Source organism: Corythoichthys intestinalis, chromosome 2 (genome assembly GCF_030265065.1).
Source record: "Corythoichthys intestinalis isolate RoL2023-P3 chromosome 2, ASM3026506v1, whole genome shotgun sequence".
Lineage (NCBI taxonomy): Eukaryota > Metazoa > Chordata > Actinopteri > Syngnathiformes > Syngnathidae > Corythoichthys > Corythoichthys intestinalis.
Genome location: NC_080396.1, coordinates 69,435,264 through 69,450,219, shown reverse-complemented (window position 1 = coordinate 69,450,219; position 14,956 = coordinate 69,435,264). Strand labels below are relative to the sequence as shown.

At 41.9% G+C, this 14,956-nt stretch overlaps 2 protein-coding genes across 2 annotated transcripts in view; one reads left to right on the top strand and one right to left on the bottom strand.

Annotated features, from left to right (window-relative positions):
- Nucleotides 1-1,413: 1,413 nt before the first annotated feature.
- pacsin1a (protein kinase C and casein kinase substrate in neurons 1a) overlaps nt 1,414-14,956 on the top strand; it is a 68,819-nt gene continuing 55,276 nt past the window's right edge. The window contains exon 1 of the mRNA XM_057823803.1: nt 1,414-1,762. The gene's annotated coding sequence lies outside the window, so the exon portion shown is untranslated. The remainder of the gene's footprint in view (nt 1,763-14,956) is intronic.
- LOC130908418 (uncharacterized) lies at nt 8,222-10,437 on the bottom strand. Its single transcript, XM_057823820.1, has 2 exons — nt 8,477-10,437; nt 8,222-8,248 (listed from the first exon to the last, which is right to left on the bottom strand). Exon 1 carries the CDS (start codon nt 9,800-9,802, stop codon nt 8,825-8,827), a length of 978 nt encoding a protein of 325 aa, XP_057679803.1. The 5' UTR covers nt 9,803-10,437; the 3' UTR covers nt 8,222-8,248; nt 8,477-8,824.

The window sequence follows — 14,956 nt, the reverse complement described above, 5'->3', positions numbered from 1 at the left end:
GTTTCAGAAGAACAAAATGTGCGTTCTGCAGTGGCCAAGTCGAAGTCCAGACTTGAACCCCATTGAGATGCTGTAGAATGACCTAAAGACAGCGATTCATGCCTGACATCCCAGGAATCTGACTGAATTACAGCAGTTTTGTCGAGAAGAATGGGACAACATTAGTCCTGATGCAGGAAGCGTCTGGTTGAAGTTATTGCTGCCAAAGGGGGGGGGGGTCTACAAAAAATGAAATGTGATGGTTCACTTACTTATTATTCTCCCTTATGTCATTGGTTGCATACCCTCATTAAAATATGAAAACCTATAAATGTTTGGGTGGTTTTAGTTACAGCAGACACTGTTTTTTCATCTGTGTGATTTTGACAAACATCAGATCACATTTGATGAGGATTTTATGCAGAAATGTGAGAAATTCCAAAAGTTTCAGATACTTTGTCATGCCACTATTATATATGTATATATAATATATATGTATACAGTGGGGAGAACAAGTATTTGATACACTGCCAATGGGTTTTCCCATTGACTGTGTATCAAATACTTGTTCTCTCCACTGTATATCGGGAGAAAATATGTTTACCTTTTATCTGTAAAGTAAATTCTAAAGCAAGTACTTTTGTACTTTTACTTGAGTTCTTGCACCACCATGTGTGTATCCCAGCATCCATTCGCCCCTTTGGCCATGAGGTGTTCTGACAGCTTTACATGAGTCTATTATCTCTCATTCTCTATTCATAATGCACAACTCTCATTTAATGTTTATTGTACAGTAATCAATCATAACATGTATTTGTTACATGTTTTGATGAATTTCTATGCATTATAAAAGATGTATGCCTAAATTTGGGCGGATTAGGGCATTAACATTGAAAACACGTTGCTACTTACAGAATTTTCAAGTTACGAAACAACTTGTAGAACCAATTAATTTCGTAAGTAGAGGTACCAGATGTACCTGTTTGTACAGAGATACATTGTACAGATTCATAGATAAGCTTAACCAGGCAAAAACACGTTTATTTATTTTGTTTTGTTTTGTTTTGTTTTGTTTTGTTTTGTTTTGTTTTGTTTTGTTTTGTTTTGTTTTGTTTTGTTTTGTTTTGTTTTGGTTTGGTTTGGTTTGGTTTGGTTTGGTTTTGATGTAGGTTTTATGGACCCGTTTTCCAACATTTGTGCATCATGAGTGCTTCTACTTCTACTGAGAGGGCTGTTCAAATGAATCCATAGACCCCACCCCCACAACATTCCATGCAGTATGTGGCAAGTGGACGTGATTGACAAGCACGGATGTGACGCCCCCTCCTCCTCTCTGCTCAGCGATTGGTTTGAAAGTGGAAGTCGCATTTGGGGCTCTCCCCATGTTGAAACTCCCACTTTACATAGTTAGGGGGGTAAAATCCATCACGTTCACACAAACTAATCCCTATATTTATCTAAAAGGGACAGGTTCAACTTGTTGACAGCTCCTTTAAAAGACTGTTTACAGTATGACTGAAAATTAAACATTTCAAAAATTCTTTCTGAGCATCAGCCCCCTCTTGCAGCCAATTTGTGCGGTCCATTGAAAAGAGACTACGGGGCATCCTCCCACGTCGCGCCTGTGCTGTGGAGCTCCCTCTTACTGCGTGCATCGTGATCAGGCTGCAGAGTCTTGCGGAGGACGCAGGGTCACCTTCTGTCAGCGCAAGGGGAAATACTGAATCATTTGCAGACGAGGCGACGCTGGACTCGGTGCACCTCGGCAAGTGGCGTGTATCTGGTAAGCCAGTGCGCTACTCACAAAACAGCATCCTATTACGGAATCTCATCGTATCGTTTGCCATGGTCCTTCCTTCGCCGCGGCTATAATGCACTTTCATTGGCGATGCTCTATCTTCTAAATTATGCATGTGTCATTATAAACTGTGTTGTCCTCAAGAGCAACGTCATGCCGGGGTTTCGTTACCCGTCAATTGTATTTCACCTAATATGAAATCTAAATGCATTGTGTCTCTTTTTCTTTTTGATATTCATGTGTTTCTTTGGGTGAAACCTCAATGGCGAATCATTGTATTCTCCCCCTTCTGCATATATGGAATCGGCGGCGTCCTCAAGGGCTGTTGCAATGTTATTGTAGTAGATGGAGATGGTGGCCATGTCTGGGAAGGATGGACATTTATATTCATTTTTTTCCCTTAACCTTGCACCAAATGGGGAAATGCAAGTTGAATCAAACGAAAAGCACTATAGTAATGGTGAATTAATCGTTTCAAAACGTTTTATTATTATTATTATTATTATTATTCCTTGGTGGATTTTTTCGCGTATATGACAGGAATATAAATGAGAGAGCTCCTCTGTGCTGTTATGTAATTCGTTGTCACAGCTCAGTAGGAGCCATCTCTCGCGTCATTGTTTTTCTTTTTGCTTTTCTAGCCAACGAGTAGCAGGACACAGAGGCATATTCTGATTTGTTTTGTGCATGTGGCCTTTCAAATAGTCTAAAATGTACCATTGAATAGAAGCGATTGCAATTTTACTGTGGCCACATTAGTGCTGTTGTTTTATGATTCAAAATGTAAGATACTATAAAAGGCTGTTTTTTGTTTTTTTGGGTTTTTTTTCCAAATGAAATGGTGCAGCTCACAAATAACACGAGCAAGCAGCCTTAGGGGCGTTTGTGTGTTGTTTTCAGTCTAGATCAGTCATTTCGCCAAAGGATGACGCAGAAACGCTTATTCTGGAACTGTCCGAGGTTCTGAATACTCCTGTTTGGTTGGTTGGTTTGGTGGCTGTCTGCCAAGAACCAAGGTGCTCTCAAGAGAGAGATGACGATCATACCATTAGAGAGGGAAATTTATTGCATGGCAAGAATGATTAACTCATAGGCTGCCGTTGATGGTGATAGACGAACCAGAGCTGCGATAAAAATGAACTGTTCTTACACTGACAACACACAGTAACTTTAGCATTTACAGTGGTACCTCTACATACAAAATTTGTTCCAGGACCTGGTTTGTAAATCAAAATGGTCATATTTCGAGTGGGATTTTCCCTTAAGAATACATTATAATTCCATTAATTGGTTCCGCAGCCGAAAAATTTGCGCTAAAGCCTTTATAAATGCTGCTGGTACAGTTACAAATAGCAATTACATAAAGCAAAACAAATACATTATAAATACAAATCGGAATAATAATGCAACAATAATAATTATTATGTAAAGAGTTTGGTTCTAATGTGGCGGTTGTGTTTTGCATGCTGTTCCTGAATGCAACATGTGACTGACAACAGAGCAAGAGAGGCATAGAATAGTTTTTTATTTCTCTTTTCATGTTGCTGTTGGCATCAGCTACGACGGACAGTAGCCGTGTTGTGTTGCACAAGTTCTGAAATAAATGATTAAAAACCTGACGAAGCTGGTGACTTCCTTGCCGATGTTACAGTAATAATAATTGACATATTAATTTGTATAGAGGGTTTAAAGAGAAAATTCGCCATGCTTTTGTCTTGCGGGAAAACAATGAAATTGCGACGCTGTCATTAATCGTATTTGGAGCATGTCGTCATGTCGAGACAAAAAAACGTGTCAAATTTTACGTCGGATGTCAAAAGGATCTTATGTCGATGCGATGGTATGTCGAGGTACCTTGTAACACTACTAAGGAAACAGCTCAACAACCTTTCTGCTGCTTTGCAGTGGTATGAAAAAGTATCTGAAACTTTTGGAATTTCTCACATTTCAGCATAAAATCACCATCAAATGTGATCTGATCTTTGTCAAAATCACACGGATGAAAAAATTATGTCTGCTTTAATGAAAACCACCCAAACATTCATAGGTTTTGATAATTTAATGAGGATGGTATGCAAACAATGAAGAAGAGGGAAAACACAGTAAGTTAACCATCACATTTAATATTTTGTGTGCCCCCCTTTGGCAGCAATAACTTCAACCAGACGCTTTCTGTAGCTGCAAATCAGTCTGCTACATTGATCAGGACTAATCTTGGCCCATTCTTCACTACAAAACTGCCGTAGTTCAGTCAGATTCCTTGGATGTCAGGCATAAATGGCTGTCTAGAGGTCATTCTACAGCATCTCAATGGGGTTCAAGTCTGGACTTTGACTTGGCCACTCCAGAACGTGTATTTTGTCCTTCTGCAACCATTCTGAAATTGATTCACTTCTGTGTTTTAGATCATTGTCTTATTGCAGCATCCATCCTCTTTTTAGCTTCAACTGTCTGACAGACGACCTCAGGTTTTCCTGCAAAACATCCTGATGAACTTCTGAATTCATTCTACCATTAATGACTACAAATTTTCCAGGCCCTGAAGCAGCAAAATAGCCCAAAATCATGATGCTCCCTCCACCATGCTTCACGGTGGAGATGAGGTGTTGATGTTGGTGAGTTGTTCCATTTTTCCTCCACACATGACGTTGTGTGTTTCTCCCAAACAATTCAACAAAATTCAAGTCCACAAAATATTTTGCCAAAACTTCTGAGGAGTGTCCAAGTGCCTTTTTGCGAACATTAAACGAGCAACATTTTTTTTTTTTTAGACAGCAGTGGCTTCCTCCGTTGATTCCTCCAATGAACACCATTCCTGGCCATATAGTTGATGTGTGCACAGAGATATTAGACTGTGCCAGTGATTTCTGTAACACTTTAGCAGACACGCTAGGGTTGTTTTCTTTTACCTCTATGAGTATTCTGGACTGAACTCTTGGCGTCATCTTTGGTGGACGGCCACTGCTTGGTAGAGAAGCAACTGTGACAAACTCTCTCCATTTGTAGAAAACTTCTCTGACTGTCGATTGATGAACATCCCAACTTTTAGAGATGGTTTGGTATCCTTTGCCAGCTTTATACAAATCAAAAATCCTTGATCACAGGTATTCAGACAGCTGTTTTGACCGAGCCCTGATGCACATCAGACAATGCTTTTCATCAAGACAATTCTTACCAGGTGTGTGTTTTATAGTGGGCAGGGCAGCTTTAAACCACTAATCAGTGATTGAGCACACACCTGACTTAAATTGCTTGATAAAAATTGGTTTCAATTGCTTTTTAAGTCTCCTTAGGCAGAGGGTTCCCTTACTTATATCTCCCCTTTTCTGTCATTGTTTGCATGCTATCCTCATTAAAATATGGAAACCTATACATGTTTGTTTGGTTTTATTCAAAGCAGACACTGTTTTTACATCAATGTGATTTTGACAAAGATCAAATCACATTTGATGGGGAATTTATGCAGAAATGTGAGAAATTCCAAAAGGTTCAGATACTTCTTCACACCACTGTAGGCTTTAATGTTATTGTTATTCATTAACAGATTTATCTGTCAATACCCTCAATTCCAATGACAGATACCTGCAATTCAAATGATGCATCCATCAATTTTAAAGACGGATGCATGAGAAACCAAAATGAGAAACTAGAATCAGTTATCAAATGGAAGTAACTCCAAATTGACCAAGGAGCTACCCAGTTATCAGGAAATAACCCCGAAATACCCCAAAATGACCATTAAGTGACCCGATATTAACAGGAAGTGACTGATAAATGTCCCTTAAAATGAACATGAAGCGACCGATATCAACAGGAAGTGCCCTATTAATGCCCGAAAATAAACAGGAACTGACCTGATATTGGCTTATTATTGTCTGCCATTCGATTCGCTGACAGCCTCTCCCAGTTATTATGGCTTGGACGTCTATTTCCCTCAGTGATACTGAAACACGATCGTTTCATGCCAGCCATCCTAGTTTAAATGACTTTGACGTCTAGCACTTTTTTGACCTTTATGTAGTTGTCACATTATGTGTGACTCAGTGCGAAAAATGTTTTTTTTTTTCATTTTCATTATACACCCCCAATTCCCCTGCAAAGAGCTGTTGCTGAGTGCCATAGGACTGTTACAGGTAGAGATGGCAGTGTCTGACAGGGTGTGAAAAAAAGGGCGACGCATGAACAGAGAGCACACATGGGAGAAGACTCTGCCCTTGATGGAGACAGTGGAGAGGAAGATCAAATTTGAGTATATGTTGCATCAGCTCTGCTTTTATATTAAAATCTTGCGAAACAAACAAATACATGGTTTCACGCTTAAAGATTTTTGCCTGTGTTCCTACATCGTATGAAAATCCTGTGGAAATGATAATGGATCTTTACTTGAATACTAGCTGCACAATGAAGTGACTTGGCATTTTAGCATGCTTTGTGCCATAATTAGTAAGCTGTGGCGTACTGATGTTGCTCATACCTCCGGGTAAGTGAGCTTGATTGCAGTTCTGTCTGAATTTACAATCCCTAATTGTCTGCATATGGCCTTTGGTCATCAGGCTTCATGAATATCCTTATTATACACATAATGTAGAAATGCAGAAGATAGTATGACAAAGAGAGGCAATTAAACTCATTAAAAAGTCATCATCGTTAAACATCTAACAATGCAATGCAGAGGAGATGGGTGCACATAAAAAGATTCTAGTACTATTCTGAGATTTGTGAGGATAACAATAACATATATTATTAACAATAATAATAATCCTTTGGTAATAATAACCCTTTTTTTGTTTTGTTTTCAGGACACTCAAAGACACTTTACATTGTAATATTCTTAAAATCCATAATAGATGGGAGTGAGCTACTATTGTCGCCACAGGTGGCCTGGGGCAGTCTTACAGAAGCGAGGCAGTCGTTTTGCGCCATCGATCCTTCTGACCACTCGATCCCACATCACAGATTTCTTGTTTCACATTTTTAAATGTTTCTTAATGTTGTTCTTTCCTACTTGACAGTTCATCATTCTGTGTACAACCGAGAACATACAACACAGTACGTGCCATTTATTAGATTTTAAAATGTTCACTTCATTTGGAACCTGCTTTCATTATAATTAGGAAGATACATTTTAGTTACAAACATTCCAGTTGGCTGGTTGAAAACTTTATCATGACGCTCGGAAGAAACTGTTCAATGTACAGTGATACGTTGACATACAGTACGATCCTTTCGGCATCCGATATAAAATTTGACTGGTCATTTGTCTCGACATATGACGACATGCTCGAAAGACGATGATTTATGACAGTGTCGCATTTTCATTGTTTTCCCGCAAGATGGACGCATTTTCTTGTGAGAGAAATCAACATGAGTCACAAGAAGGTTAGTGCAAGTGGTGAAAAAAGGTGACACATACAATTGGAATCAAAATAGAAATGATAGAAAAATACGAGCATGGTGTGTCAGTGTACTGGCTCAACAATACGGCCGGAATATGTCTACGATCTCGAGGGTCCTCCGCCTACCTCTGTTCGCCAGTCTTTATAAGTTGAAAATTATTATCATTGTAACATCGCCAAGGAAGTCGCCAGCTTCGTCAAGTTTTTAATCATTTATTTCAGAGCTTGTGCAACACAACGCGGCTACAATCCATTGTATTATTTTGATTTGTAGTTATAATTTATTTGTTTTGCTAAGTGTAATTGCTATTTGGAATTGTTCCACCAGTATTAATTAAGCATTTTGGAGTAGGTTTTTGGGCTGTGGAATGAATTAAACGAACTATAATGTATTGTTATGGTGAAATTCTGCCCGACACACAACCATTTTGACTTACAAACCAGGTCCTTGAACAAATTAAATTCGTATGTGGAGGTACCACTGTATATTTATTAAGGATGGAACTGTTTTGTTTTAACTTTCCACTTGGCAACCAGCTGTTGCAATAGAAAATATTCTTAATTGCTTTACATTTATTTTATTTATGCCTGGTTTTTGGATGAAATGTAATTTTACAGCTGAAATATTTAGGGCAAAATATCAATTTTACAGTGATTTACATAATTTATGAACATTTCAGAAATAATGGTACACTGCAAATTTATAATCATTTATCATCTTAATCAGATTATTTTTCTGAAATCTGGTCACATCATTTTCTCCATCTGGTTTTGAGTGTTAAAGACTAGTTAACAGATTAATGTGTCAGATTATTCCACTTACTTTAAGTAAATATTCATATTTGTTCTTATTATGCCCATATATCTAAAAGTCGGTTATTTTTCACAGTTAAAGAAACAATTGCTTTCAAAAATGTTTTGAACAATATCTCTTCTGCCCTCAGCCGAGCGTATGGCTACTCGACTTTGGCAGCGAGCTAAACCGACAAAGAAACTTGGAGGCCCGAACTCCTTCCTCTCATTTATTTCTTTGTGTCAACGTGTGTGCGTGTGTGTGTGTGTGTGTGTGGTAAAACTGAAACATACATAAAACACAAATGTTATACACAAAATAAAAGGTTCTATACAATAACATGTTTATGTAAATAACAGAAAACTGGCTCCATTATGAGCAAATGAAATGAAGTGGCTACTTTAGCTTAGCACAAAAACGTGTGGGTTCGCGCCACATAAATAACAACAAAATAACAGAATAGACACACCAAAATTACATCTAACCCACTGTTAAAACGTACAAACTTACAGATTTTGTTTTGTCAAGGGTTCCCAACGATGTATGGTGCAGAGGAGGTGTGTAACGTCTTAACACCTCAAGGCCTCTTTTCCAACTGAAATAAAAAGTTCTTTCTGCCTGCTGCTTACAGCAAGTCGCCACTAGGGGAAGCCGAGCGCAAACAGCAATACCAAAGAAAAACTTAAGATTCTGAGTTAGAATAGCGACATCCTGTGGACGGATGAACAATGTACAATCTTAGAAAGAAATTAAACCCAAAAAGTAGTCAACATAAGACCAGAGGACATAACACTCCCCGCCTGACATCTGCAAGATGTCAGCTCTTAACTAATGAACGATACACAACAACAACTCGTTTTACATGCTACCCTTAGACAGCAAAAGCACAACTTCACGAATTGGGCGAATGTAAAACCTATTCTCGCCGTTTCGGCAAATCTTAACCTCAACTTTTCTGACATTACCGTCCTCACTTGGGAAAGATTTTGTGATCAGTCCGAGTGGCCAATTATTCCTATGTTCCAGAGACTCCCTCATTAAAACAACGTCGCCCATTTGAAGGTTCGGCTTTTTTATTTTCCACTTGCGACGAACCTGCAAGCCTGCGATGTATTCTTTCTGCCAACGACTCCAGAAAACATTAGCTAAGTACTGCACGCGCTTCCATTGGGCTTTGAATAGGTCACTGGTCTGAAACTGCCCTGGTGGAATCGGTGGTGTGCCAACCTTTTGCGTGAGTAGCATCGCAGGAGTAAGAATGACTGGGTTTTCGGGATCTGTAGAAACGGCTGTTAGCGGACGGGCATTTACAATTGCGGTAACTTCAGCTAACAATGTCACGAGTACTTCATGTGTGAGCTTCCCATATGGATGTTCAAGGAGCATTGCATTGAGGATTTTTCGGGTGACGCCGATCATGCGTTCCCAGGAACCAGCCATATGGGATGCATGTGGAGGATTAAACTGCCATTTGCACGCACTGTCTTTCAAGAATGTGCCTATTTTGTCATTGTGACAGCCTAGTTTGTCTATTTGGAGCTCTTTGCAGGCACTCACAAAATTTGTCCCACAATCAGATCTCAAGAGTTTGGCACCACCTCGGATGGCAAAGAAACGACGCAGTGCATTAATGAACGACGATGTGTCCATTGACTCAATCACTTCAATATGAATTGCACGTGTACTCATGCAGGTGAATATGACTGCCCATCTTTTAGCATCTGCATTAGCACCACGCGTTTTTCTCACTGTAACGGACCAGGGACCGAACACATCAAGGCCTACATTTGTGAAAGGAGGGTCCGTGGACAGCCTGTCCTCAGGAAGTTCAGCCATTATCTGTTCAGGTTGCCTGCCCCTTAATTTGCGGCATGTGATGCACTTGAAAATCACACTGCTTACTGCTCTTTTTCCTCCCACAATCCAAAAGCCCCCTGCTCTGACTGCTCCCTCCGTGAAATGCCTTCCCTGGTGACATAATTTTTCGTGAAAGTGTCTTATTATGAGCTGAGCAAGATGATGCTTTCCAGGGACGAGTATGGGATTGGTTTCTTCTGCAGACAACTGTGCTTTCTTTAGTCGGCCTCCAACTTTAAGGAGCCCTTGCGTGTCAACAAATGGATTCAGTTTGCTGAGTGGACTTGAGTTTTTTAGAGCTGTGCCTTTTTCAATGCATCCAATATCTTCTGCGAAGACCTCTCTTTGAACGGTGCGAATGATCGTGGTCTTGGCTAGTTGCAGTGACTTTTCAGTTAAATGTTTGTTGCAGTTGTGCCAGCCACGACAGGAAACCTCAGAGTTGTTCTTGAATGATTGAGCTATATGTTGGAGTTTGGCAATAGCCTTTTGCAGCACCTTCCAACTTGAAAACCTTTCAAATCTGGCACTATTAAACTGGCCTTTTGATAGGGTGGTAGTGCAAGTTGTTACCTCAGGACGCAACTCACAGTCAGTCTCTGGGTCTATGAGATCGAAGGTTTGACTTCGAACTTGACTTTGGTCCAACCTGGAGAGGAAAGCTGGGCCTCTGAGCCAGGTGGAGCTGGAGAGCTGCTCAGCGGGCAACGCTCGTGTGGCATGGTCTGCCGGATTTAAGTGTGTGGGCACGTAATGCCACTGGTGAGTTTGTGCAAAGCGCCTGATGCGTTCGACTCTGTTGTGCACATAAACGTGAAAGCGTCTCTTGGTGTTTGAGATGTACCCAAGCACTACCTTTGAGTCTGTGTAAAGATTCACCTGATCGACTGTGACATCCAGCTCCTCTAGAACCAACTCTGCTACTTCCACGGCCAGGACTGCTGCACAGAGTTCAAGTCGGGGTATGGTGATGTCTGGTTTAGGAGCTAAACGTGCTTTGCCGAGGAGGAATCCCACTTCGCTGTGTCCGTCCTCATTTGTGAGTTTGAGGTATGCTACCGCACCTACGGCTTTTGTGGAAGCATCACAAAAAACGTCAATCTCTATTCTTTGGGCTGCAGACAGCGGTATTGAAGTGTACATTCTGGGAATTTCAAGATGTTGTAGGTGTCCGAGGGAACTTTTCCACTTTTGCCACTGTTCTAATTTGTCTTTTGGCAGTTCAGTGTCCCACTCTGAAACATTTGTGGAAATGTCTCTGAGTATGGTTCTACCCCCTACGATTACTGGAATAGCAAAACCAAGTGGGTCGAACACACTGTTGATAACTGACAGAACTCCCCTTTTTGTGAACGGCCTTTCATTTACTCTTACTTGGAACTTGAATTGGTCAGTCAACAGCTCCCATCCTAAGCCCAAACTGCGCTGCATTGGTGGGGTAGTCTGCCCAATGTCAAGACCTTGCATGCCTACAGCACGATCTTCGGTTGGAAAGGCTCCTGTTATGAGAGGACAATTGGATGAGATTTTGTGCAGGCGTATGTTACACTGAGCCAGCATCTTCTGTGCCCTACTAAGAACATCAATGGCCTGCTCTATGGAAGAGAATGACTTTAGCCCATCATCTACATAGAAGTGCCGTTCAATGAATTCTTTTGCGTCACTGCCAAATTCCATTTCTCCTTCTATGGCTGTTCTTTTCAGTCCAAAGATGGCGACTGATGGGGAAGGACAATTACCAAACACATGGACAGTCATCCTAAATTCTTGCACTTTTCCATCAAGGTCATGATTTTGGAACCACAAGAAACGAAGGTAGTTACGGTGGTCTTCTCGTACTATAAAGTTGTGAAACATATGCTCCACATCTGCCATAACGGCGTATGGGTCGGACCTAAACCGCATCAGAACTCCTACGAGAGTGTTGTTAAGATCTGGTCCCTTGAGGAGCACGTCATTGAGAGAAACATTGTCAAGTTGAGCACTCGAATCAAAGACTACCCTAATTTTTTCTGGCTTTTGCGGGTGGTAAACGCCAAAACTAGGGAGATACCAGCACTCTTGATCTGGCGCCAGTGCGGGCGCTGGTTCGGCATGGCCCTTGCTGAATATTTTCTCCATAAACTCAGCGTAATGCGCTCTCATTTCAGGTTTTCTTCTCAGCGTTTTGCGGAGCGACATTAAACGATTGTAGGCCTGCTCCCGATTGTCAGGTAGGCGCCGCCTAGGTGAGCGGAATGGAAGTGGAGCTACCCAGTTATTCGCCTCATCTTTAGCAAAGTTGTTGTGCATAATGTCTAGGAACAACGCATCTTCTGCCGAAAGTGCAACTTTGTCGTCATTTGTTGTTTGTTGGAAAATATGTTGTCCTAGTTCCGCTTGTGTGTTTAGTGGATCGTTTTTGGTGTATTTCTCTTTGATAACGATTGTGTTTTCGCAAGGACTGAGGAACGTGGGACGTCCACTGTTTAGAACGTTCGTCTTAAATGAGTTCAATGTGGGTTTATGAGCTCCAGAGAGACAGACATCACCTATGACAACCCATCCTAAATCGAGACGCTGGGCATGAGGTGCATTGTTTGGCCCATTTACCTGACCACGAACTTTATGAGCCTGAATGATGTCCCTTCCCAGGAGCAGAAGAATGTCTGCCGATGGGTCGAGAGGAGGAATCTGTGAAGCGATTGATCGCAAATGAGGGTGAGCTGCTGCTACCTCAGGGCTGGGAATTTCGTCTCTATTATCTGGAATCTGATCACATTCTGTTATTGTAGGCAGCATCATGGAGACCTTACCATCTACATCTTCTACAACAAAGCCATCAGCTTTACGACCTTGTGTCTCTGATAAACCTGCACATGTTCTCATGGTGTATGGGAATATGGTACCTTGCACATTAAACATGTCAAAAAACGCAGATCTGGCTAAGGATGAATTGCTCTGATCATCCAACATGGCATATACCCTCTTTTTCTTTTCTGGAGAAGTTCGGCGATATACATTAACTAAACAGATCTTTGAGCATGATTTTCCTTTTACGCCTTGCCCACATACTTCTGTGCAACTGGCTGTGTTCACAGGATTTGGGCCCTCAGACTCCCCGCCGTGACTCTGGGTTGGGGGATTAAAGTCTTGAGGTGTCCATGGAGGTGGACCGACATGCATGGCAGACACATGAGCATCGCTATCACATTCTGAGCATTGGATAATAGCTTTACAGTCTCGAGCCCTGTGATTTGTGGACGCACAACATTTAAAACAAATGGCGTGCTCTTTGAGAATGTTCTTTCTTTCGTCTAGTGTTTTCATTCTAAACCCCCTGCATTTGACGAGTGAATGTGGTTTTTGGTGGATAGGACATTGTTTGTCTGGATCGGGTGCTGTCAATTTAGCCGGACTGATCTCTATTTTATTCACCGCCAATGGAACTCTGTATTTGTCTCGTCTTACTGATGTCTTATCAACCCTTGGATTTATTACGTTTGAACACTGTAACATAAAGCTAGGGTCTGTTCTCATTTCAGCGTAGTCATTTACGAACCGCACAAAATACGAAAAAGGTGGATAGACTGCACCGTTTTCCCTTTTGTATTTGGTACCTTGTGTAACCCATGACTCCTGGAGTCCATATGGGAGTTTTTCAACTATCGGGTTTATGCCCCTTGGTGTGTCGAGAAAGCTAAGACCCGGCAAATAACTTTCACTTTTGGCATACGATAGCTCTAACAGAAGATCAGCAAGCTCCTGCAGTAAGTGAGTGTCTTTGTTGGAGATTCTTGGAAAAGTCTGCAACCGTTGGAAGAGTGAGGATTCAATTACCTCTGGAGAGCCATAAGTCTTGTCTAGCCGCTGCCACAGACGCTGGAGACCTGCCTGCGGATTACTCACGTGGACCGCCCTGATCCTCTGAGCGTGTTGAAGAGACTCCCCGCCGAGCCACTTGGTGAGAAGGTCGAGCTCTTCGCTGGGCTTGAGATTGAGGCCTTCCGTCGCGTTGCAGAACATGGACTTCCAGGACAGGTAGGACTCTGGCCGGTTGTCGAAAACCTTGAACCCCGATGTCAGCAGATCACGCCGTGCTAGATAGGCTGCTAAATTGGACAGTTCACTTTGTGGGGTTGCTGAAGGTGTAGGCTGGTGTGAGATGTCCGTTCTCGCACGATGAGATTGGAGATGCTCTTCGTCAGCGATGTCGATGTGACGCACATGTGGAAAAGCACCAGCTGATTTTGGGCTATTTTCTGGTTGTTGAGAGTCATTGTGCCTAACCAGGTGCTCAGTGTTTGGCGTTTGTGTGCCATCTGCTTGCACACGCTGGTCGTCAAAGTGAGCATGCACATACTCTTGTGCACGCCTGATGGAGGGGGGTGTCTTGGAAAATACCCCTTGCTCGCTGAGGTCGACTTTGGCGCGCTCCTCTTCTTCGAAAGTCGCCTCCCAAACTTTAGCTGCGGCGAGCGCTGCTTCTGCTTCACCTTCCGTCTTCAGAGCGTGTAGTGTTGCCTCGATGCGTGCCTTCTCGACCTCCATGTCGATTTGGCGTTTGGCGTACCGTGCTCTGGCGTAGGCAGCTTCGGCGTCTGCTCGTGCTTGTGCAGCAGCTTGACTCGTTCTGGACCGGCGTGAAGAATGAGAATGACTGGCCTCCGACCTGGTGACCACTTGGCTGATAGGTGGTGAAACTTCTTGCTGAGACATCTTGGGTGCTTGATGTGTTGAAAATCTTTTTACTCTTCTGCCCTCAGCCGAGCGTATGGCTACTCGACTTTGGCAGCGAGCTAAACCGACAAAGAAACTTGGAGGCCCGAACTCCTTCCTCTCATTTATTTCTTTGTGTCAACGTGTGTGCGTGTGTGTGTGTGTGTGTGTGTGTGGTAAAACTGAAACATACATAAAACACAAATGTTATACACAAAATAAAAGGTTCTATACAATAACATGTTTATGTAAATAACAGAAAACTGGCTCCATTATGAGCAAATGAAATGAAGTGGCTACTTTAGCTTAGCACAAAAACGTGTGGGTTCGCGCCACATAAATAACAACAAAATAACAGAATAGACACACCAAAATTACATCTAACCCACTGTTAAAACGTACAAACTTACAGATTTTGTTTTGTCAAGGGTTCCC

Coding starts and splice junctions, on each gene's coding strand:
- LOC130908418 (XM_057823820.1), bottom strand. CDS start 9,802: ATGGCTGAACTTCCTGAGGACAGGCTGTCCACGGACCCTCCTTTCACA.